This window comes from Entelurus aequoreus, linkage group LG08, assembly GCF_033978785.1.
Source record: "Entelurus aequoreus isolate RoL-2023_Sb linkage group LG08, RoL_Eaeq_v1.1, whole genome shotgun sequence".
In the NCBI taxonomy this organism is placed as follows: domain Eukaryota; kingdom Metazoa; phylum Chordata; class Actinopteri; order Syngnathiformes; family Syngnathidae; genus Entelurus; species Entelurus aequoreus.
The window spans coordinates 45,112,858-45,139,853 of NC_084738.1; the positions used below are offsets into that span (position 1 = coordinate 45,112,858).

At 36.2% G+C, this 26,996-nt stretch overlaps 3 protein-coding genes across 7 annotated transcripts in view; 2 read left to right on the forward strand and 1 right to left on the reverse strand.

Moving 5' to 3' along the window:
- pag1 (phosphoprotein membrane anchor with glycosphingolipid microdomains 1) overlaps positions 1 to 10,867 on the reverse strand; it is a 109,975-nt gene extending 99,108 nt beyond the window's left edge. The window contains exon 1 of one of the 5 annotated variants that reach the window (XR_009827066.1): positions 10,668 to 10,866. The gene's annotated coding sequence lies outside the window, so the exon portion shown is untranslated. Of the gene's footprint in view, positions 1 to 10,667 lie in introns of all 5 variants that reach the window. The other 4 variants (XM_062056590.1, XM_062056591.1, XM_062056592.1 and 1 more) reach the window with 4 other exon arrangements.
- A 5,952-nt stretch (positions 10,868 to 16,819) lies between these two features.
- mrpl53 (mitochondrial ribosomal protein L53) lies at positions 16,820 to 21,462 on the forward strand. The gene is made up of 3 exons (XM_062055018.1): positions 16,820 to 16,976; positions 18,712 to 18,824; positions 21,268 to 21,462. The coding sequence occupies exons 1-3, from the start codon at positions 16,882 to 16,884 to the stop codon at positions 21,381 to 21,383; spliced, it is 324 nt and encodes a 107-aa protein (XP_061911002.1). The 5' UTR covers positions 16,820 to 16,881; the 3' UTR covers positions 21,384 to 21,462.
- Positions 21,463 to 22,485: 1,023 nt separating this feature from the next.
- fabp4a (fatty acid binding protein 4a) lies at positions 22,486 to 26,024 on the forward strand. Its single transcript, XM_062055020.1, has 4 exons — positions 22,486 to 22,642; positions 22,796 to 22,971; positions 23,039 to 23,140; positions 25,842 to 26,024. Exons 1-4 carry the CDS (start codon positions 22,570 to 22,572, stop codon positions 25,893 to 25,895), a joined length of 405 nt encoding a protein of 134 aa, XP_061911004.1. The 5' UTR covers positions 22,486 to 22,569; the 3' UTR covers positions 25,896 to 26,024.
- Positions 26,025 to 26,996: the final 972 nt, after the last annotated feature.

A 26,996-nucleotide genomic window follows, 5' to 3' on the forward strand; every position in this document is an offset into this window, starting at 1 on the left:
AAATGCGTGAAATGGAAATTACTGAGACTCTCAGTAAAAGTAACCATGTGACGGATCATGCAGCATACAAAAGGTCATTCATTGGCTGTTAAACTCCAGATTGATTTTGACTTTTAGATGACAATCATGTATCACTCAATGTTACATTGTTGTCATGTTCTGGGACAATAATCCGCCATGGGTTTGTCTCAAAATATGTATGGATGTCAATCAATGTCTGCTAATCTTGCTTCAAATATTGCAGTGTGTCACTTAAGGGCGTAGCGTGCTGTTGTTTTGGATGTAAAGCAGTGGTTCTTAACCTGGGTTCGATCGAACCCTAGGGGTTCGGCGGACCCGCCGTCGCTGAGGTCAAGACACACCCAACTCATCATGTAAATAAAAACGTCTCCCTATCGGCGTATTATGGGTACTCCCAAACTATTCTCCCCTTATTTTCCATATGATTTGCAGGTGTGTAATTTGTTGTGAGTTCATGCACTGTTTGTGTTGTTCTTTGTGCACGGCTCATTTTGTGCACCAGTAAAAAAACCTAACTTTGTCTTGAATTTAAAAAATATATACTGTATTTTTTTTTTCTCACTAAAGAAGGGTTCGGTGAAGGCGCATATGGAACTGGTGAGGTTCGGTACCTCCAACAAGGTTAAGAACCACTGATGTAAAGTTTGTGTGTGTTCTGAAGCCGAAGCACCGTAAGAAAGCAGCAACTGTCCATCAGGAATCAGCACTAACAAGCCTGGCTTTCAATAGTAACACACTCATGCATTGTGTCATGTTTGCATTTTTAGTCAAGATTCAAACAATCATTAATTCCACTGGTAATGTTTAACATGTGAGGTTGTCTCGGTTTTAGGAGCACTTCCTGGTTTCTTTGTTTTTGGAGGGGTGTCGTCCCGGGTGCTTTCTCTACTGGATCTCCAAACACACGGTCTTTCCACCGCACGGTACAAATCAATTCTCAGAAGGTCATCCAAATCAGTGGACACGCTGAAGATCAATATCCTCTTTTATTATTAGAGCTGCCCTCCCCGTCTTTTCATCTTGCTCATCAGTCATACTTTACATCTAATAGAGCTGCTTCCTCCGCTGATTAAACTACCACTACCTTTCCTTACACTGAATCTTGCTTGGTTTGTTCAGATGTAGCTTTACAGGACAGAGGACAGATGGCTTTTAAAGGGGAACTGCACTTTTTGGGGGAATTTTGCCTAACGTTCACAATCATTATGAGAGACAAGAACACACGTCTTTTTTTAAATTACGATTTTAAATATGATAAACGCTTGCCATATGCGGCTAATGGGAGGCACCGTTGTAGCCTTCAAAGCCCTCCAAAACAACTTCAAACCCTCCATCATTGTTTTATATACACACTGCAAGTCTACATATAATGTAGTAAAAGACACATTCATAACAATATATAATATGTTCAATATTTACCGTATTTTTATCATTTTAACCGTCTTCCCTGCATTGATTTCCGTTTCTATAGTAGCGCACGTACAACTTCCAGCAACAAGTGTGTGTTCTTACTTCCGGAAACAAAACGCTTGTGTGTGTTCTAATTAGGGCTGGGGGATATGGCCTTTTTTTAATATCTCTATGTTTTTAGGCCATATCGCGATACACGATATATATCTCGATATTTTGCTTTAGCCTTGAATGAACACTTGCTACATATAATCACCAGTATGATGATTCTGTGTCTACATTAACACATTCTTGTTCATACTGCATTAATATATACTACTTTTAAACGTTCATGCAGAGAGGGAAATCACAACTAAGTCAATTTACCAAAACTGTATTTATTAAACAGTTATTAAGCAGTGGCACAAACATTCATGTCATTTCCAAAACAGAAAGTGCAAGATTGTCAGAGACATTTTAAAACAAGCTATTAGTGCACTTTTGTGCATGATGTCACTAAGATGACTTATCAAAACAACACTAAATTAAAGTGCACTTTTTGTACAGAACGCCACTACAATAGTTTAAAACATGATGTCACACAAGATATTTCAATACGTGTCACATAAAAATGAGCTGCATATCAAATAGTATATGTCCCACGGTGTTGATGTGGAAATAGTTGCTTCGGCATTTAGTTGGTGTGGCACCGAACGGAGATGTTGACATGTAAAGACATATTCCCGTTTGAAGCCAAACCACCGTCAGACGATGGACCCCGTGCTGTTTTTCTTGGGAATTAATTCTTCCTCCATTTGTTACCAGATTCGCACCTTCTTTCTCTTGTATTACCACTTAAACCACACCGTTAGCTGTTAGCATCACAGCTAACGTTACCATGTCGCTACCTGTCTGCTCCAAGGGAGCGTGTGACGTTGCTCACGTGACAGTATGTGACGTATGTAAGAAGGCGCGTTTGTTTTAAGTCTTCGTGAGAAGGAGAGACAGGAAAGAGTGAGAAACACATGCAGTTTAATGCCCCGCAGCTAAAAGCAACTGCCTGAGAACGTATACTACAATATCACAATATAGTCATTTTCTATATCGCACAGAGACAAACCCGCGATATACCGAGTATATAGATATATCGAGTATATCGATATATCGCCCAGCCCTAGTTCTAATCATAGCAGACTTGGCAACAAACAACGAAGACGACTACTTTAGGACAAATGAGGATTAACAACCTTATCTTTTTGAAGCTGAATGAACTGAGGATGAACTGCTGCTTCTAGAAGCGAGCACAAAGAAGAGGGTGAAACCTTGGAGCAGACGGAAGCCGATAGAATGAGGTGAAAGCGACTTAAAACTGCAAATGTGGAATTTGGAGACAAGCTTTTTTTGACATAAATGGCATGCTTACCCCAAATAAACCAGAAAAAAAGTCCCCGGCCAGCTGGACCAAAGAGACAACTGTCCATCGAGTGAGTCACACTTTATATTGATCATGATACACACTGTGTACAAACAAAACATGAAATGTGAGCTAATACTTTACAGATACTGTAATATAATAGTTTCGTGTTGACGTAGAAGCCAACTTATCTCTTTCCGCAGTTAGCTTTTACCGCCAATTTTCGAAAGCACGTCGATGTGTTATTGCGCTAGAAAAATGGTTCCTCAAACGTTCGCTCTTACAATAACAGTTTGGTTATTATACAGGTTACGGAATGTAAATGAAGTATTGGTGATGGTTTTTGAATGCATTTTCAAAGTGATTTAGAAGTTGAATTGATTGGTCCCATTAGCTGCATTGCTAACTACCGAGAACGAGACGATTTTTACCAATAAGACTAAATAAAACCAACCCTAACATCTTCCTGTCTCATAAATTTTAGAACTGTCTGCATTACTTCATTTACAATAAATAATTCGATTATCAATTATTGACATTTGCTAATCAATTCTATAATTGTCCATTTTCAAATTGCGATGCATCTAAAAATTGATTATCTAATTTTTAGTGTGGTTTTTTTTTCCGTTTCGACAATATGCTGCGGGTCAACAAAACTAGAGCTGTCCCGGACACCCCTATTTTAGAGTGTTTTTAATGATAAAGGAAAAACGAGTGGTCACGTCCAGTTAATGCGGGTCACTTCCACCTTTGTCTCATATTCCTCTGAGTAAAGATGGATCACTTTTTTCTACAAAAGCACAGCCTATAGGTTCAATGTTCACAATTGAATATCTTAGTTTCTCAGACAAGTTTATTTCGGGGTATGTTGTTTCTTAATGAGGGAAAAGCTGAAATGTTGATACTAATAACAATCACCATCTCACCAATAACACAAAGCTGACACAAAGTTGTGTGTTTAATCATGTAATTATTTATAATTGTCTTTTTTAGCATTTTTTTTGACAAAATAAAAAAATATTACAATGGCCCCCGCAGGGCTACTGTTATCGATTATTTTAGTATCGATTATAGTGTTTGATTAATCAAGTAATCATATAAAACACACTTAATTAAATCCATGTATATTTCAGGTAAATAGTTGAAATAAACAAAAATGTTTCTGCTTTTTATAACCGTTATTCTTTTTTTCCAACAAATGCACATAATCAACATTTAAATTGTACTTTTACCATGTGTGCATTAATTAAAACACTCAAACTACTAATCGATGCATCAAAATATCAATCCAAGGTTTTTTCTTATTAAATTACTCAATTGAATTGATTAATCATTGCAACCCTAGGCCGCCACATACTTTGACTTTTCAGTATGAACGAAAAACCCAATTCCCCAGTAGGGTTTTTAGACGTGAGGCCCATAGCTGTCATCTGCCACAAAAACTGAGGTGGGAATTGCTGAGTAGTCGTAGTAAATGATACATGATAAATGGGTTATACTTGTACTTTGCATCAAGGTACTCAAAGCGCTTTGACAGTATTTCCACATTCACCCATTAACACACACATTCACACACTGATGGCGGGAGCTGCCATGCAAGGCGCTAACCAGCACCCATCAGGAGCAAGGGTGAAGTGTCTTGCCCAAGGACACAACGGACGTGACTAGGATGGTAGAAGGTGGGGATTGAAACCCAGTAACCAGCAACCCTCCGATTGCTGGCACGGCCACTCTACCAACTTCGCCACGCCGTCCCCATAGTAGTATCAAAACAGGGATTGTGCGATAACCAAATATTGGACTAAAAACATATGCAATAAAGCAATAAGACAAAACTTCAGTCCGACGTCAATAACTACCAATCCAACACACAAATTTAGCATCGTAAATGCACATTTTCTTCGTAGTCATTACTGTATGTACATTTTTAAGAAGTTAAAATCGTTAATAAGTGTGCATGCTGTGGACTCCAAAATATTGATATTTGGTGCCTGCACAGCCTTAGACAAAATACAACACATCATTATATTGATTGATTTTAACAAAGACGTTGCTACATGCTATCATTATGCAAAAACAATTGTCTTGTCATTTTCATCCTTTTCATGCACAAAGAAGGTGATTTTCTGTCAAGGGTTTATGGATGAAGCAGGATACGATTTACTGTATTATTAAACCGTGACAACATTTGAGACACTTATCATATTGTAATTATTGTTATCATTAGCATCAGAAGCTTGTTTTTGTGTTATCACGAGACATAGAATAGAATAGAATAGAATAGAATATATCTTGTCATTGTACATTGTACAACAAAATTGCAAGCAAACTAATTTAGTGCAAATTCATAATGACACATAAAAAACATAACATAACATTCAGGGCATGCTTGGTATTGGATCTGTGAATGTGAGTGGACTTTCCACTGCACGGTCAATTATCGAACGTTCAGTAATTATCGTTATGTTGGGATGTTTAATGCACTGTTAAAAGTCGCTAGGGGACTGCACAAGAATCGTAAGCAGAAGAAGACATGTGCATACAATACAGGGTTTCCCCTAGACTGCTAAAAGGCCTGAGCCGGTGGGGGCTTGGTTATGGGCGTGTTTACCATGACATCAGTGTAATTTGCATAATTTGCTATGATTACATTTTTTCTTTAGAAAGGCTAAAAAAATGTACCGGTATACATACATTTAAAAAAACAAATCTGTTATTAAATAGTATCAACATATATTTTTTATCATTTTACAATACTTTTAATTGTTGCTGCTTATTGTACAAAGTACTTTGTTAAGATTTTTTCAAGTGTCTAGACTTTGAATTAGTTTTTTATTAAAAAACCACTGGCAACAAATTGTGCATCTTTTTCTGGTGTTATTATAGAATGTATTCGTGTTTAGAGATGACTTCTGTCCCTCGATGTCTCTGAGATAAAAGGCTAGCTGCAGCAAGCATGACGTCACACTTGCTTCGCAATGTTGCTCCCGTTAGACTTTCTCTCCTTAAAAGCCACCACTGTCCGCTTAACATTTGCACATTTTGTAGATGGCTGTTCGCGGGTATATATATACCATCCATCCATCCATTTTCTACCGCTTATTCCCACAATATATAAAATTATGTCCACATGGCATGCGTTTTGTTTACATCTGGTTTCGGCAGCACGGTTTTCAGTAATCAAAATCTTTTTTCGGTGGTCGAGTTTTCGGTACATCACTTGTCAATAGTGCGCAAATAATAGGCTATATATATCAATTCATATTGTAACAACAAGCTGGTGTTAATGCCTTATGTTTGTGTGGTTTGGATTTCATGTAAATTTTTCCCATGTTTGCAAACACACCGTCCGTGCCTGAAAGGTGATTGGTGAAGAATGAGAAAGTGTTCTTGTATATCTGAGGAAGCGCGGCTTCACGGAGACGAAAGTGTTAGAATTGTGAAGTTTGTTATCATAAGATTGGTAATAAAAGTACAAACAAAACATATTTTCAAGGTGTAGCGGTAATGAAAATGCCTGCAATGTATGTGTTACAGTGCGACAACGCAATATATTTAGTTACCGTGGGCAAACCGAGCATATTTTACACAAACAATATTGTCACAATACTGTCAACCTCGACAAATAATTACATTACAATGTGTCTTAAAATGGTCTGGACCAAACCCTGATAATTTGTGTGTTTCCGACACTTGTTAGGTTGTCACGGTATGTCAGGGCTATTCAGGGGGACTACTCCGCCCCGGGAATGACACTATGCCAGCCCCTCGAGTTCAGTTCAAAACTTGGGGGACAAACATTTTTGCAGCAAATTTCTAAAACCCCTAGAGTGCTCCTGTTGTGTAGAGGAACTTGGACCACTGTTCAGATCCTTGCATTGGCATTTTAATCTTGCTAGCAAACGTAGACCACTGTGGCCCAAACTTGTGGTTTACACAACTGAGGCGTCCCTCGGGGCACCCCTTAAAGTCCTCTCCTTTTTGGCAGTACTTAGGTGTTGCTGTAGCAGTCAGTGGTCATTTCTTCAACTTTCTTAGTTATTCTGAAGGTGTTCCTCAATATTCCATTTTAGGTCCTCTGAGTTTGTCAATAATGGTTATGCACAATGACGATTAATGATTGTTTCCTCGACAACTTTGCAAACTGGTTCTAGCGAGGAAATCCCATGCAGGCCGGAGGTGCCAAGCCAGGTTTTCAAGAGAGAGCTTACCTATTTAACACATAGTTGCTCAAAGGCATTTTTCCTCTGTTAGCCTGGCGATGATAGTAGGATGAGGTTCCTTGCTTAGGTGTGTGTGTGTTGTGTGTTTTGACTAAATGTGCTTCCGCAGGTTATACTCCTTTGAAACAGCTTGTACCTCGTTACAGAGTAAACACGTCTTTATTTGTAAAAGCACATTCTGTAGTCCAGGCCATACTTGCTTAAGGTCCCTTCTACACTAAGGTTATCCGTGGTAAATCCCACCTAACCTTATCCTTGTCCACACACACACAAGGCCCCCGTTTAAGACCCCCTCCTCCCTCCATCCTCCATCGCAACGTGACCTAGTACGCATGCGCGGAAAAGAATGTGCGTGTCATAGGCAGCTCTGACCTGGAAGTGTATTCTTACCCTATGTTTTAATGTAGCCTATTGCCACATTTCTTTTAACAGTAAACCTTGCTTGCCTCACCATCAGCAGCTGTTAGACTATTGTAGTGAATCACACCTGAGCCATCAGACATGAATCATATCTTTAATGGACGTGTGAAAGCAAACAATGTGATGAAGAACATTTTGCAACAATCAATCTAGGGATCTAGATATCTGGTCAGGACACTGTGCTTGTAGGCTGAAAATGGCGGTCGTACTTGACGGCCGCAACCACTTCATGGCTTCACAATAGTTATGGAGTACAAAACTAGACGTTGAGTAATCGCTCGACATACATCGTGGACAATAACCGATAGTCTGCTTTGCCAGTCCAAATGCATTTGCTGTTTTCCGTAGTCTTCCCTCGTCCACGGGAGCCTGCATACTTGTTGTCTCCCCTTCGACAAATGGACAAAGTTTTTCGCTGAGTAGAATCACTGGCACAACACACTCCTTGACAAACATATCCCACCAGGCTGCCGTTTTTCCAGGCCTTATCCAAAACCGTCGCTCAACATTGCTATGTTGCCATCTGAGATGTGTTGTATCCGAAATAGCTGCAATTGTGCATTTGCTTCTCTTAAGGTATTCATGTGTGATTTCTACAAACGTCTGTACCTGTAGAAGGAGAAACACGGTTATGTCTGGATGACTCCCCTCCATCTTTTCAGTGGTTACCTCCGAGTTACGAAGCCACTTGTTATGAAGCTGGCTGTGGCGCGTTCTTTCTGACATCACTTCTTGTGTGGGGTGCGGTCTTTCTGGCGTCACTTCTTCTCTGAACTCAGTTTGTAAACGTTCGATGAGTCCATACAAAGCTAAGAGCCGGAGATTCGAGAAATACACGGTGCACTTACCCGTGTAAAAAATTATCTGAGGGGAACCTTAAACGATGGGTTAGTGTGGCTGACACGGTGCTTAGGATAAAAAATTATTTGTTTAAGGACTTATCCTGCTTAGTGTAGACAGGGCCTAAATGTGAATTGTCTTCTTCTGCTGCTTCATTGTGATACGTAGGCCTTATTGTTGCCCCCTGCAGAACGGAGGACGTACTGCATGGACGTCTTTCGTTATTTGGGTAATGTTGGTGTAGCCACCTATTGAGGACCCCTGAGATATATATGATCTTTGACTAGTGTTTTTCCCTGTATGTTGTTAAAACAGAAGACCTTTGACTGGTATAATAAACATATTGATTGACTGATTTAGTTCATGACTTTATTTGGGATGCTAGATGTAAAAAAGTGAAGACATGGCAGAGGCTTATGTACAAAATAAATAAAGTCAAGGGAGAAATACTAGCCGTGTTTAAGTTTTTAGACGCATACACTGCAGAACGACAAGGCCGTACTTTTGGCACATTCTTGGCCCTTTTTGGCGCGCCACCGGCTGCCTCTTAACATGCAACAGCTGCAATCTATCTATCTCCGGATTGCCACGAGCTGATGTTCCGCAACATTCCCTGCTGCACCGTCGATGCAATGCAGTGCAACATTCCAAAAGTGTATTTTATCTTGCTGCCTGCACATCACCATGGCAGCCGTGTGTGTTTTGTTAGCTTGTTAGCACAAGAAGCTCAGTGGGAACACAAGCTTAACAAAGTGCAAATTGTGTGGACGTTTGTGAGCGGAGCGAGAGGACTGCTGCAGGGAAGACGTGATGCCAAGACCACACACGCCAAGGGAGGGGTTGCCGGGGTTGTGTTACTCGATGCATCTGTATGTGCTTCCAATTAATAAGAGGCCATTATCCATATATTTGCATACATTTGTATAGTCTGCATATCCATATGTTTTTATTTAGTCAGTGTAGTTATGATTGCTGTACAAGAGGTCAGTGCGCATTGTGCTTGCACAACTGAGCACTTGAACGTTGCACGAAGCACATTTTATTGCGCACCTGAATTCAGCTATCTCACGTGCAACTGAGCACCTGAACACAGCACCTGAATGCAGCACACAGCGCAATGTGGTGCACCCTGGAGCACCTGAATGCAGCACAATTGTGCCTTGCTTGAACTCATTCATTGAATTCATACTGAATACAACACAATCTGCTGCACAACTGTTCACCTGAACACAGCAATTTGGTACAAAACTAAGCACCTGAATGCAGCTTGTAGCATGATCTGGTGCACAACTGAGCACCTGAATGCAGCACACGGCACAATCTGGTGCACAACTGAGCACTTGAACGCAGCAATCTTGTATGGAACTGAACACCTGAACGCATCACAATCTGGTGAACGCCGTAGCACCTGAATGCAGCACGGTTGGCCATTGCCTAAACGCAAATTGGTGCACAACTTTGCACAGCAATTTGGTACAAAACTAAGCACCTGAATGAAGCGCATAGCACAATCTGGTAAATAGGATAAAAGAGCACCTGAACCTGAGCGCAGCACACATCACAAGCTGGTGCATAACAAACAGAGCATATGAATGCAGCCCTCAGCGCAATCTGGTGCAAACCAGAGCCCCCCCAAACACAGCACACAAAACAATCTGGGGGACAACTGAGCACCTGAATGCCACACAACTCAGTACCTGTATGTGCAAAACCGAACACCTAAAACGCGGCAGACATAATCTGATTTTCAACAGCACACCTAAAAAGCAACACACAAAACATGTTTGTGCAAAACAGAGCATTCAAACGCAGCACACATATTCTAGCACACATATTCTAGTGTTCAACTGAGCACCTAAATGCCACACACAGCACAGTCTGGTGCATAGCAAAGCACCTGAACGCAGCAGTCGGCAAAACCTAGTGCACAACAGTACACCTGAACGCAGCAATCAGCACACTCTGGTGCAAAACAGAGCACCTGAACACAGCACAGTCCGGTTCCCAACTGAGCACCAGAATGCCGCACAGAGCACAGTCTGGAAGTGCAGCACATCTGGACGTGATGCTCAATCAAATAGTTTAGCATAGAAGTCAGAGAAAGGACATATTACGTAAACACGCCACTTCCGGTGTGTTGAAAACGTCAAGCAGGATGCTACAAGCTATGTGATTTGTGTGATGATAGACAGCTATTTGCAGTCATAATGTGGAAATGGGCAACAAGTCACCACCGGAGCTTCCTCACTTTCACTTTCTACATAACATTTATTACCACACATGTTGACATTTTGAGCTAAAACCACACCGGAAAACAACTTTTAAACCCCAAATATTCAAAATATAGCAGTGGTTCTTACCTTGCGAGGGTGGTCCAAGAGGCTTCGCGCCGTTACGACCGCTGGTTGTGTCTTCAATTTGCACTTCGTGCTCCGCGTTTCGGCGTAAATGTTGTAAGACAACAAACAGGGACGCGGTTGTTGTCTTCAACCTGCGCACATTGCTCCACTGGACGAGAGAGTCGCCGCCGCCGCAGCAGACGAAGAGCTCCGGCCGGGGGCTACGCTGCCTACATGGGGAGGGGTTTAGCGCCGCATGGCATTATGGGTCAGGTAGTTCCAGTGCCTGGTTCGCAATAATTAGAAAAAAATAAAATACAGAATGTGTAAAACAGGGGTGTCCAAATTTTTTTCACTGAGGGCCGCACACGGAAAAATTAAAGCCTGCGGAGGCCATTTTGATAGTTTTCATTTTGAAATCATAACAAAATATATGGATTTTTTTTTTTTTTTACCTTTAGAGCTCCCGGGGACCATTAAGAGTCTAAGTCATTAAAATGTTAAAAACAAGTCAAATTATTATTATTTTTTATTTATTTAACGCTTACAGTAAATCTCTACAGTATATCAACTTTAGGTTGATAAAAAATTTAAAAAAAACAAAAAGGTTTGATGCCTTTTCTGTCAAGACAACTTTGTTTTTTATAATAAAACTGAAATATGCAGTATTTCCCCCACTGCCCAAAACATTCAGAAAGCAATGTTTGATGTGAAGTAATTAGAGCCTTAAAAACATCAATAATGCAAGACACCATTGATATTAATTCATTGTTATTTTTGAGTAATTACAGTGAAAAGATAAATAAAATCCCATTAAATATATTTAGAATACAAAAGGTGCCCCACTCAAAGTGATACATTTGTATTAGGTTTTTTTTTTACTTTCAACACTTAAGTTACGAGATCAACTTCAGATATATCTGTCAATTTTACGTTTGAACTGAAATCAATATGAAAATTTTTAGTATAAATGGTTGTCAGCATTTGTCTTCTTTCATTGACCCTGTAAACACAATATGTTTGCTTCTTAAACTATCTTTTATTGCCCAGTCATATTTTTACTCCACATATTGACATGCTACTATAGCCATGATGTCGTTTACCGACATGAATGTGTGCATGTATTATATACACACCTACACATTCTTAATTGAGTTTTTTTTTACTCCACATATTGACATGATACAAGTCTGTTGTCATGTTGTTGTTTACTTACAAAAATGTTTACATATATTATATACACACCTACACAATCTTAATTGAGTTGAATCTTAATTTTACTCCACATATTGACTTGCTACTATAGCCATGATGTCGTTTACTGACATGAATGTGTGCATATATTATATACACACCTACACATTCTTAAATGAGTTTTGTCTCCGTTTAGCTCCACATATTGACATGATACAAGTCTATTGTCATGTTGTTGTTTACCTACATAAATGTGTACATATATTATATACGCACCTACACAACCTTTATTGAGTTTCGTCTAAATTTTACTCCACAAATTGACAAGATACAAGTAATAATAATAATAATAATAATAATAATACCTGGGATTTATATAGCGCTTTTCTAAGTACCCAAAGTCGCTTTACATGTTAAAAACCCATCATTCATTCACACCTGGTGGTGGTAAGCTACTTTCGTAGCCACAGCTGCCCTGGGGTAGACTGACGGAAGTCAGTCTACCCCAGGGTAGACTATTATCAGTGTGTGGTTTACTTACAAGAATGAGTACATATATTATATACGCACCTATACATATTTTCTTGAGTTTTGTCTTAATTTTACTCCACATATTGACATGCAACAAGTCTGTGCGGTGCCATTCTTAAGTTGTTTTTTACCTACAGAATGAGTACATAGATACGCACCTACACATACTAAGGTGGGTTTTATTATCTTAATTTGACTCCACATATTGATATACTATAGGTTTATCTGGTGCGATTCTCATGTTGTTTTCTCCCTACGTGAATGTGTATGTATATTATATACGCGCCTTACATATACTATAGTGAGTTTATTGTTTTAATTTTTACTCCACATTTTGACATGCTACTAGTCTATTCTTATGTTTTTTTTTTACTTACAATACTGTAAATGTGTACATATATTATATACACACCTACACATATTTTATTGAGTTTAATCTTAACTTTACTCCACATATTGACATGCTTTAAGTCTATTATCAGGTTGTTGTCTACCTACAAGAATGAGTACATGTATTATATACACACCTACACACACTATGATGAGTTTATTGTCATAATTTCACTCCATATATTTACATACTAAAAGTCCATCTAGTTTCATTCTCTGGTTGTTGTTTATCTACAAGAACATGTACATATACTATATACACACCTACACAATCTTTATTGAGTTTCGTCTTAATTTTACTCCACAAATTGACATGAGACAAGGCTATAATCAGTTTGTTGTTTACTTACAAGAATGAGTACATATATTATGTAAACACCTATATATACTCAAGCGGTAGAAAATGGATGGATGGATGAAGTTTTGTCTTAATTTTACTCCATATATTGACAAGATACAAGTCTATTATCAGCTTGTTGTTTACTTTCAAGAATGAGTACATATATTATACACGCACCTATACATACTTTATTGAGTGTTGTCTTAATTTTACTCCACATATTGACAAGATACAAGTCTATTATCAGTTTGTTGTTTACTTACAAGAATAAGTACATATATTATACACGCACTTATACATACTTTATTGAGTGTTGTCTTAATTTTACTCCACATAATGACAAGATACAAGTCTATTATCAGCTTGTTGTTTACTTACAAGAATGAGTACATATATTATACACGCACCTATACATACTTTATTGAGTTTTGTCTTAACTTTACTCCACATATTGACAAGATACAAGTCTATTATCAGTTTGTTGTTTACTTACAAGAATGAGTACATATATTATAAACGCACCTATACATATTTTATTGAGTTTTGTCTTAATTTTACTCCACATATTGACAAGATACAAGTCTATTATCAGTTTGTTGTTTACTTACAAGAATGAGTACATATATTATATAAACACCTATATATACTCAAGCGGTAGAAAATGGATGGATGGATGGATGGAGTTTTGTCTTAATTTTACTCCACATATTGACAAGATACAAGTCTATTATCAGTTTGTTGTTTACTTACAAGAATGAGTCCATATATTATACACGCACCTATACATATTTTATTGAGTTTTGTCTTAATTTTACTCCACATATTGACAAGATACAAGTCTATTATCAGTTTGTTGTTTACTTACAAGAATGAGCACATATATTATACACGCACCTATACATATTTTATTGAGTTTTGTCTTAATTTTACTCCACATATTGACAAGATACAAGTCTATTATCAGTTTGTTGTTTACTTACAAGAATGAGTACATCAATTATATACCCACCTATACATACTTTATTGAGTTTTGTCTTTTAATTTTTGCTCCACATATTGACATGCAACAAGTCTATGCGGTGCCATTCCTAACTTGTTGCTTACCCTACGAGAATGACTACATACAGTATATACGCACCTACACATACTAAAGTGGGTTTAATTATCTTAATTTTACTCCACATATTGATATGCTATAAGTCTATCTGGTGCGATTCTCATGTTGTTATCTGCCTACGAGAATGTGTACATATATTATATACGCGGCCTACATAGACTATAGTGAGTTTAATGTCTTAATGTTTACTCCACATTTTAACATGCTATTAATCTATTCTTATGTTTTTGTTTACTTACAATACTGTAAATGTGTACATATATTATATACACACCTACACATTCTTTATTGAGTTTAATCTTAATTGTACTCCACATATTGACATGCTTTAAGTGTATTATCAGGTTGTTGTTTACCTACAAGAATGAGTACATATATTATACACGCACATACACACACTATGATGAGTTTATTGTCTTAATTTTACTCCATATTGACATGCTTTAAGTCTATCTGGTTTTATTCTTAGGTTGTTTTTTTATCTACAAGAATGTGTACATACAGTATATTATATACACACCTACATGGTTTTTACTAAGTATAAATTTTACTCCACATATTGAAATGCTGAATTTCTGCGTATCGTAGTGCTTAAGGTAATAGCCAGCATGGCTGACAGGATTTTAAATAATGATAACAAGAGATGCAGTCACATATATTAAAGCCACAACTTTAAAAAGGAAAGTGTTCTATTTGTTTCGATAATAACAAGCCCTAGTTTAAAAAAATAGATGAGGCAAAATAATGCTCAATAATTTTGAGATAAGCACTGACAAACACTTGGCAAATAAATGTTTTTTTTTAGCATATTGTACACAAATAAAGAGCTTGCAAGTGTGTTTCTCTATTTAGTGCAATTGTTTTCATTGTAACTTGTACACATAAGAGGAAGTCTATTTATCATCACGAGGCTTGACCTTTGAGTGACATATTTGTCCACTTCACATTACAGGGAGCATCGATCACAAGTCACGGTTAAGTAGTGTAAACAAGTAGGAAAAGTACACTTTGTGCTCACTCAGAGGCCTTTCGGGGTGAAATGCTGCGCGTAAACAATAGCTGTCCATTCTTTGAGGGCCATGCACTTCATTGTGTCTCATAATACAGTACAACTAACTGAAATAATGGCTACTGTGTGTGTAGGAAATGCTTGTCTCTCAGTGGGCCAAATGTGTCTAAATTTAGCCACTCGTGGCTGTCCACTGTCCAACTGTCACAGGAAAGACACCTATCGGCATGTTGGAGTGGATTATAAGTCTGGCGACAACACATTTGTTTATCACAAGCCCTAAAAAAATGGAAAAGTCAAAACATAATTCTGTGGCGAGAAACACCCTACACTTAAAACCTATCTTTAAGCAGAGGAAGTGACTTCTTAACAACAACCTTGGCCCTTCCTCCATTATTCTTCAACTGCAGAGAGCGCCAGGCACTTAACTAAGTAGAAGCATCACAATGTCTAAGATTCAGGTTTTGGGCTTGCTGCACCGCTGTAAGACTATGCCGATGAGCAATTTTATTTAATTGCTGTATTGAAAAATATAGTAAGGACAGAAAGAGAGGCATAAAGTGTGTCCTGCGCCTAATCTGACATTATATGCAACACTCATTAGCTACAAACCCCCCCCAAAAAGCTAAGCAATTGAAAGTGTAAGACACAAAACTGAATTGTTATATAAACTGTGCTGTATAACCACAAATTGTGACCTTCAAAAAAAAAATGTTGTGGTGTAACTGTAAAATGTGTTGACACTCTTCCAACATGCAAAGCAAGGTGAAAAAAATGCCATGCAATGTGTCACAAATAAATAAATAATAATCATAACATCTACATTTAAAATGTAACATTAAATTAAAAATATTTACACAAATAATTGATTTTTGAAAATAGCTTTCACTTATTTATTTCAAATAAATAAGTGTATAATAATAATAATAATTTTTTATCAGCTGTTATGAGGTGGCGACTTGTCCAGGGTGTGCAGCTGAGATAGGCTCCAGCACCCCCCGCGACCCCAAAAGGGACAAGCGGTAGAACATGGATGGATGGATGGATTTTTTTATCAGTTACATAGTCAGTATGTGGAATTAAATGATGGAATGGATTAAGTAAATAAGTTAAACATTTTACTGATATGATCCAGTTTAAGAGGTTGTTCAAATTAAAAGTGTTTACAAAGTACAAAGAAGAAGAATTATGAGAAAGACTTTCAATCTTATTGAAAATAATATATTCTTCATCTCAGTATGACTGCTTCATTAAATATTACAAAACTGTTGTATTACTCATTCACGGTTGTCATTTTGCTATAAAAAAAAGTCAGTAAATGAACGTATATATTGGTAAACGCTCTGAAGTGGGAAAGGGGTAGGATTAAATAAGCTTTGCTTCTTCCTACTCCTTTTCGGACATGATGTAAAGTGAAATTATATGAAATTGTGTGATGCATTATGCTGTAAGAGTGTTCATGTTCGACATAAACTAAAGAAAGAAAGAAAGAAAGAAAAGAAAGAAGATAGAACAATAAAGAAGTGCACAAAACAACTATTAAACAGGTGTAATAAGAGACTTAAGCTTATACTTTCAGTGTGGCGCCCTCTAGAGGCTCCACGCTAGAAGCGCGCCACTATTCCTCCGCCGGAGGTCAGAGGGGAAAACAAACATGGCGGCTTCCAAGAAAGCGGTCGTGGTGTTAAAGACAGTGAAGAAAATAGTCGCTCACTTTTGTCCTTTTGAGTCCAACGTCCGGTCGACGCGGTAAGATGTTTGTGAAGTTACTACACTGCCTTTTGTGCTGGCTCTCAAACGCAGGAACTGATAGTTTTAGTGGGAACGTTAGTCCACGGTGACGGTGACAGCATCTTGCTAGCTACATAGCCACATTGCTATCATTCTTCTCAAATAAAGAGGGAACATTTCAATTAAAAACTTTTAGATACGCATAGAACACGTAATTTTACATTTATTGTTAATGTGCATGGTAACTTTTTATTTATGAAAATTATTTTATGCTTTATAATTTCTGTATCATTTAATACACACACACACATTTGTATATATATATATATATATATATATATATATATATATATATATATATATATATATATATATATATATATGGTAACACTTTAGTATGGGGAACATAGTCAAAGTAACAAAGACTTAATTTAGAGTTATTTGGTTAGGGTTAGGGTTAGGATAAGGCATTCATAAGTACTTAATGACTAATTAAGAGCCAATATGTTACTAATTTGCATGTTAATAAGCAACCAATTAATGGTGAATATGTTCCCCATACTAAAGTGTTACCATATATATATATATATATATATATATATATATATATATATATATATATATATATATATATATATATATATATATATAAAATGGCAAAAACACAACATGTTCAAGGTTGAATATTTGATGTGAAGTAAATAAAGTGTCAAATACGTCAATAATTCGTAACAATATTCCATCCATCCATCCATTTTCTACCGCTTGTCCCGTTCGGGGTCGCGGAGGGTGCTGGAGCCTATCTCAGCTACAATCGGGCAGAAGGCGGGGTAGACCCTGGACAAGTCGCCACCTCATCGCAGGGCCAACACAGATAGACAGACAACATTCACACTCACATTCACACACTAGGGCCAATTTAGTGTTGCCAATCAACCTATCCCCAGGTGCATGTCTTTGGAGGTGGGAGGAAGCCGGAGTAACCAGAGGGAACCCACGCAGTCACGGGGAGAACATGCAAACTCCAGACAGAAATATCTTGAGCCCTGAATTGAACCCAGGACCTTTGTATTGTGAGGCACACGTACTAACCCCTGTACCACTGTGCTGCCTTAATGCCGTAACAATATTGATTTTGATTTATTATAATAATAAAAAATCCCATTAAAATTCTCGGGGATCCACAATGCCTCCAGTCCTAAAAGTTTTAAGAATAAGTCATACATTATTATTTTTTTTTACTTTCAATGCTTAAATCTCCAGATAAACTTCAGCTCTATCCGTCAATTATACATTTTTATTATTTATTTATTTATTTTTTGTTTGTTTCTTTTATGCCCTTTTTGTTAAAGAAAACTTAGTTTTTTATGGCAAACACACAAAATACCCAATATATTCCCCCAAAAATATTTCAAAGTGGACTATTTGATGTGAAGTACTTTAAGCTATGAATAGGTAAATATTTCAGAACAACATTGGGTTTGATTCAATATTTTTTGAGCAATGACCGCTTCAGAGAAAAAAAAAAGCCTGCATTGCAGCTTTCTGTTATTCGAGTCAACATTGCAACTTTTTCTTAATACTTTTCATCTGTTTTTTTTATTCCACTTTTTTTATTTGTTTTCATTTAATAGTTTTTTTAAAATGTGCTGCGGGCCACACTTTGTACACATATGGCTTAAACTATAGATTTTCACTATTTGATCCTGAAAAGTGTTTGTGTCTAAATGACAAAGTCTTCTTCTCCCTGCAGGGAGTTCCTGTTTGTCGTGGGCTCGGAAAAAGTCAGATCCACAAATTTAAGCTGCGAGGTAATGGCGACAGTCAAACACAACCGGTCAGAACCCGTAGTGGATGTTACTTACGGTAAGTATCATCATCGCTACGTTAGCATTGAAAACTGTAATGCTAAAATACTGTGGAATGTTTTCATCTCATTGTACATGCGTATTGTGACGATAAAAGACGTTCTATTCTAATTCAGGGTTTTTGCATGTCATCTTTAAATGCATAACTAATTCTAAGTTATTTTTGTAGTTCTTTTTTACCTTTTCAACTTGCTCAAAGTTACATTTTTCAAACTAAAATGTACAACAAGAACACCACTATCAGATGTATCATTGGTGGTTTAAGTTAGCAGATTTAATAAATAAATACATGTCTATTTGTTACAATTAGAAGTATAAAATGGATGCAGTGGCCGCCGTGTACATCAGGGGTGTCAAACTTAATTTAGCTCTGGGGCCGCATGGAGGAAAATCTATTCCCAAGTGAGTCGGACGGGTAAAATCATGGCATAATAACTTAAAAATACAACAACGACAACTTCAGATTGTTTTCTTTGTTTTACTTTGGCCCGCAATAGAACAAGCACATTCTTAAAATGTACATTTCACAAATGATCCTCTTGACAAAACACTTCGTTAGTTGAAATTTCTGAGGAAAAAATTGGTGCAGTTTCAAAAACACCATGAAGAACACAATGAACTTAGACTTAAATCTCAGTGTACCTACAAAGCAATCAACTTTAAGTCACAGCCCATTTAAGATTGAACAAAACACTAAATAAAACATAAAGAAAAAATCTTCTATGTATCAACTACCCCATTTCTAATTTCCACATCATAATCATGTGCTAACTCAACAAACCATATAAACTGAGGAATAAACTATTTATTTGCCCAGTAGAATTACTATTGCGACATCCAGTGGACAGATTTAGAACTGCAGTTTCCTTAATTTAAAAATACAGCTCAATTTTACACTTAGCAAACTGGTCTCGCGGGCCGCATTGAACCTGTTCACGGCCGCATGTTTGACATCCTTAGTGTAAAGTTTAAACAGATGAGCGAGACATTCAATCACTCCAAACAGCGCCTCCTTGTGCCGTGGCATTGTTCTATTATTCTGTGTATGTGCTATCCTGAATGTTTGCATAGGAAGAGGGCGGGTCACAATGATCAAACGCGAGCGTCCTTATAGCATTACCTAAGTGTGCATATGTCAAAAATTCAATAAACAAATATTTTTTTCAAAAGTATTGCCTAACCGTGACATACAGAACTTAAAATTGTTTTTAAATATAATTTTTTTTCTGTTTTCTTCTGTTTTTTTTATTGTTTTTTTTACATTTTTTTGTTTTCAGATTTGATTTCTTACCGTTTTACTTTAATTTTTACATTTAAATTTATGGTCACCCTCATTTATTGCAGTTAATTGGTTCTGGACAACCATCCATTTTTCTACCGCTTGTCCCTTTCGGGGTTGCGGGGGGTGCTGGAGTCTATCTCAGCATGACCGCAATAAATGAATTCCTGCTGAGTAGTAATCATAAATCAAATATTAGCGCATACAAAACCTGTTTACTACCTTCTAAACACATTTTTCAACATTATAAGAGTCCTCTAGAAATGAGATAACACCCTTTAGTCACCCTTTAACTCTCTTAATCCAATCTAGTAACGTTCCCGAGGCTGAGCCAATCAGTGGCCACCATTCTGAACAGTGTGCTCTGATTTCCCCTCGTGGCCAATACTACTATAGTATTCATATTTTTGTAGTTTATTTGGTCGTTTTAACGCTTTATATCGCTTAATTTAGGGCCCAAAACTTGTAGAATATGCTTGAAAAAAATACTGATGACCGTATTTGATGTTTATCTGATTAAGATGCCTCTGTTTTGGATTTTCTCTTTTAAAAACACATTTTCAAATGTATTTTCTCTTTTTTTTTACATTTTCAGATATATACATATATATATTTATGATTACTTTTTTAAAACGGATTTACATCTCAATTTTTTTAATCAATATTTTATTTTTTTATGTTTACCTAATGAGCTTGCCTTGCTATAGACCTATCCCTAAAATAGTCACTTGATATCAAAGAGTGTTTTATTGAGTTAATGTGTTGCAGCGCTTAACTTCTTTTTACACCTAAATTAGTAATGCATGTTAAGAAGGTTTGAAATGTAATTACAGTTATTTTTACACTTGTATGTCCATTTAATAATGGTAAAATCACACTTGTTTCAGGGATGGTTAATAAAGTTCCATAATAGCCGTAGCTTGACGTTGGAACAGACTAATTCAGTGTCCATTAATTGTATGGGAGGAATTGTGCTGGAACCTGGAAAAACCCAGTGTCCCTGAACGTCCCGTGACTTGTATTAGTAATTGTATGACCAAACATAAACATGAATGTCTGCCATAGGTGAGCGGCGCTATTGTTGCGCTTCTTGACTTTTACTCCCACTTCACTTTGGTCCTCGTTAAGACGTCAGCCATTGTTTTCTTGTGGTCTTCCTCAGTGGACGGAGAGAGGCTGGTGATGAAGGGCGCCAACCTGACCAGTGGCGAGATGCTGAACGCTTTCCAGGCCCGCTGCGCGGCCAAGGACCCCCAGGCCAAAACGGCAGCCAAATAATGACCGCAAATATGCAAACTATGCAGAATCGACTTGTGTATATGACTGATTATTTATAATAAAACATCATTTTTTTTAAATGATAATTGATGTATTTCCTTCTTGCATAATGCATATAACTTAATTCCAGTAGTTTGAGGATATTTTGTAAACTGTGACCTTTAACACAACTTATTGCATCGTACAAAGAAAGTGGAAAACCTTTCACCCAGAATTCTGTAAAAAATGATGATGACTTAATATTTTGTCCGTCTGGTCCAAACATTGCATCATGACTAGATATGTCGGTATCGTTTTTTTTATTATCGGTGTCTGCTTTTTATTTTAATTTTTTATTAAATCAACATAAAAAACACAATATACACTTAGTGCACCAACCCCAAAAAAACTCCCTCCCCCATTTACACTCATTCACACTAATTCACACAAAAGGGTTGTTTCCTTCTGTTATTAATATTCTGGTTCCTACATTATATATCAATATATATCAATACAGTCTGCAAGGGATACAGTCCGTAAGCACACATGATTGTGCGTGCTGCTGGTCCACTAATAGTACTAACCTTTAACAGTTAATTTTACTCATTTTCATTAATTACTAGTTTCTATGTAACTGTTTTTATATTGTTTAACTTTCTTTTTTATTCAAGAAAATGTTTTTAATTTATCTTATTCCATTTTATTAATTCTTTTAAAAAGGACCTTATCTTCACCATACCTGGTTGTCCAAATTAGGCATAATAATTTGTTAATTCCACGACTGTATATATCGGTATTGGTTGATATCGGTATCGGTAATTAAAGAGTTGGACAATATCGGATATCGGCAAAAAACTGTCATGATTCATGGCAGTAAACCTCAAATGTACTGACTGGACATCAGTAAATATCACAAAATCAGCTACAAACCAGCCAAATAATAAAGCAACCATTGTTTCGACTCCATAAAGAAATATATAATTATGCTAAATCAACTCTTTTAGTCTTAATACTCACGATTTTTAGAGGAAGTGGCAAACGATGCTAGTGCAAACTGAGAGAAAGGGGGCGGGGTTTAGCATAGCCATAAAGAGTCCTGATTGGCTAATGGCTCTTTATAAAAACAAAGCGCCACTCGGTTTGTGTCATTAGACTTTCTTTGCACATTAACGGGGAATATCAGCGGGGGGAAAAAAAAACTGCAAATATGGTTGAGAAATTTGTCGGGACGTGGAGGATGGTCTCCAGCGAGAACTTTGACGACTACATGAAAGCAATCGGTGGGTTTCCTCTCAGACGCGCTAAACATGCACACTTGCCTTGCCTGTGGATGGAACTCCATTGAAAAATGTCGTCATCGGCACACTCGCACCCAATTTTGTCCATCTTGTCGCCGTGTCACCGAATGTTTGTTTTCTTCTGTCGCTGCCCAGGTGTCGGTTTCGCCATCCGGCAGGTGGGGAATCGAACCAAGCCCAATTTGAGCGTGACGGTGGACGACAAGGGCAACGTCAGCCTGAAGACGCAGAGCGCCTTCAAGACGTCCGAGATCAAGTTCAAGCTGAACGAACCTTTTGACGAGACCACCGCGGATGACAGGAAGACCAAGGTTCGAACCCGCGTCCTTTGTACGCACTCTTAATCCACTCATGCAATGTGTGTCTTGTCTGCTGCAGACCGTGTTCAGCTTGGAAAATGGCAAACTTGTGCAGAAACAGAGCTGGGATGGAAAGGAGACGAGTATCGAGAGGGAAATAACGGATGGCAAATTAATAGCGGTGAGATTACATCAAAATCAAATATTAGCTTCTTTAAAAAAAAAAAAAAAACTTTTATGGACGTTTGTATAAGGTGCAGTTTGCAAAACACTTTCTGGCAATGTTTTATTATACTAGTGTTCGTTTAAAATGATGAAAAAAGATCTAAATGGCACGTTTTCATATTTATGACATTTTATGTTGCAATTTAAATTAGCAATATGTAAAAATTAAAAACCACATACCCAATGATGGGTAGAGAAAACATATACAACAAAACAAATGTATTAGGTTATTTTTTTGTACCTTTTTGTAATGATAAAAAAGTAACTTATTTTTATTTCGAATATTATTTTCCTTTTTATATAATTTTACTAGTTTTCCAATTTTTAAAACATAATTATAAACTGTATTTTTAAAAAAATGTTTATGTAAGTTTATTTGATTTAATGTAATTAATGAAAAAAAAAATAAAGTAAAAGTAAAAATGAAAAACCATATACCCAATGATGGGTAGGGAAAAAATATAAAACAAATCAAATTTATTAGGTCCTTTTTTTGTACCTTTTTCTAGTGATAAAAAAAGTAACTTATTTTTATTTCGAATATTTTCCTTTTTGTATAATTTTACTAGTTTTCCAATTTTTTAAAACATACTTATAAACTGTATTGAAAAAAAAACATTGTATGTAATTTAATTTGATTTAATGTAATTAATAAAATTATTGTAATTAATATTTTATGAGATAAATGAATTTGTATATTTAGAAAAATCGAAAATATTATCCTCATTACACATTTCTTATTTAGATTATTTTTTTTAATGATTTTTTTAAAGCAAATAAAATTTGATTGTCCAGTTTAAAAAAACAAACAAACTAGTTATCTTTTTAGATCATTTTTGTTATGATTTTTAAAATTGTCAAAACTTCATTCCATACTGTATTAAAATTTTTTAAATATTTTTTTTGTAATTTCAATAATAATTCTTCATTGATAATCAAACTCAATTGTATATTTAGAAAAAATTAGAATATTAATTCTTCATTTGATGTAATTTTTATAAAACAGATTATTTTAAGCAAATACAATTGTGCAGTTCAAATACCAAAAATATTATCTACCTTTTTGAATATTTTTTTAATGAGTTTGAACATTTTTAAAACCAATTATATACTGTATAAATACAACTATATCAGCTTCGTTTTTAGATATTTTTTTAATATCCTTTTTTACATTTTAAACCTAATTATTTACTATATTAAAAACAGAAAATATTAGCCTCCCTTTATTTAATTTCAATAATAGTTTTATTAGATAATCAAACTCAATTATAGCTTTAGAAAAATGTTGTACATTATCCTCATTTCAGGTAATATTCAATCAGATTAAAAAAAAATAAAAACTTATAATTTTTTTTTAAAGCAAATAAAACTGAATTGTACAAATAAAGAACTAGTAGCTTCTTTAAAAAAAAAAGTTTTGACTTCTCAAAATTTTCAAACAAAAAAAAAGAAAAAAGGAGCTTCCTATCATGTAATTTTAATAATATTATTTTAATAGATAGAGACTAATTTGTTTTAGAAAAATCAAAAAAATTACTCTCAGTTCATGTAATTTTTGAATATATTTTTCCAAAAATGTAGATTTTTATCAAAACAAAATTTAATTGTAGTTTAAAAAAACTAAAATATTAGCTTCCCTTAGATAATTTTTGAAATGATTTTTCAAATTTTAAAAACTTATTTATATGCTGCTAAAAAAGACAATTTATTATTTTTATTTAATTTCAATTATAATTTTAAATAGATAGTCAAACTCAATTGTATACTTAGAAAAATCTAAAATGTATTATCCTTGTTTCATCCAATTTTATTGAGATTTAAGAAAATAAATAAACAGATTTTAAAACTCTTGGCTTTCCAAGTCCCACCATAAAGACCAGCATTAGCGTAGTTGGCCCAAGTATTCATTAAAACAAGGCAGACGTTTTATTTAACTGTAACATTACACACAGTTTGAACAGTAACACTGTGTTTGAATGTAGTAAAAAATCAAGTGATTCTTTGGAACCACTAGAAGGAGCCAGCGTACCACTACTGGTGCTCGCGCCACAGTTTGAGAATCACTGGTTCAAAACATAAAAATACAAGCTTCCTTTTTAGAAAATCTTTGTTACGAGTCTTCCAACGTTTAAAAACTAATTATATACTGTATTACAAAAAGAAAATATTATTCTCCTTTTACGTAATGTCAATAGTATTTTTAATAGTTAAAATTATTTGTATTTTTAGAAAAATCTAAAATATTTTAATTTTAGATTAAAAATGTTTAAAAAAAAACTTAATTGTACAGTTTTAAAGACAAATATTAGCTTCATTTTTAGATAATTTTGATTTTTTAAATATATATTTTGTACAATACTAACAAAAAAAATATGTATAGAATATACAAAGGAAGTTTATATTTATAACAAATATAATTTATGTAAAATATAATTACTTACAGTATACACATTATTTAGATTATAATTTAATTTTTGCAGAATTTAGATAAATTAAAAAAATAATGGCATTTCATTATTTATTTAAGAAATACGGCAACATTTTAGAAACAGCTCCCAATGTGATGCATTTTATATTCTTATTTTTAGATTTTTTTGTGTGTGCGTGGATTATCTTGCAGCGAAAGTCCATTGAGCTTCCTTCATTGTGTCTTGCAGAAGTGCATCATGGGAGATGTGGTGGCGGTGCGGACGTACGTAAAAGAGGCGTAACTCCTCCAGGTGCTGCCGCCAGTGGACGACAGGCTCAGTTTAATGAGACCAATAAAAGTGTTCGGTTTTTTTGCCCCTAAATCCAAATTGTTTGCATTGGGAATCCTTGAATAAAACTGATTTGTTAAAGCCATGTTTGTTTATTTACAAAAATGACTTCCTGGCTTTGATGTTGCAATGATTTGTCGCCATTATTGCACCAGTTGGGAATAGTTGGCGCAGGAGAACAAAGAACTGAGCACTTTGAAAGATGATGTGCGATACGTGCTGGCAGGGCCCCAGCCAGGAATGTCCACTTAATGGCATCATGCAGAGAGGTCAGCGAGGAAATGTCTCCCCCGCCTCTTCTCAGGAGGTCAAACATTTCCCATTGAGCTTGTAACTGGAAATGTGGAGAAAATTCACCCCCGGCCCGTTTGGCCGCTGCTCAACTGGATTGCTGTGGAGGCGACTTTCCCAAGACGATGGCGGCCATTTAGGCCCTAATGTGGAAAACAGAGCAAATGGACAATAGGTAGTTGGGGACAAGAAGCGGATGTCCGCTGTCTAAACAATATTCAAGTAACTAATAGACAGATGACTTACTTGCAAATGTGTCCAAATACTTTGGCACCAATCCGTCCTTATTTGCGTATTTCTTCCACGTAGTAGATTGAAAATGTGATTAAAGTGCAGACTTTGGACGAGTTTCACAGCGTCGCATGGTGGCTGTTGGCGTGAGCCCAGGACACAGAGACGGCGGACGACGTGCAGGTGAGACAGTCCCTTCTTAGGTTGATGCCGTACAAGAAACAATGAACCAGCGTCGCAAGGGAGAATCCCTTCTAATTAGAAGTTGAGTCCTCAAATCACCGTACCGGTGCAGGTGTGCTCAATCAGCGCTCACAGCAGGACGCGGCCAAAAAAGGGAAGGAAGGAGCCTGACCTGTCATTACAAAGGGTGTTCCAATAGACATTTTTCACTTCCGCCACAATGCCGAAAGAGTGTCGGCCGATATTAATCTGATACCAGCACGATATAAGCAGGAATCATACATACTTGTATTTTGTAGTAAATCAAGTGAAATTACTCAAACAGACAACAATGGTAAGTATGAAAGA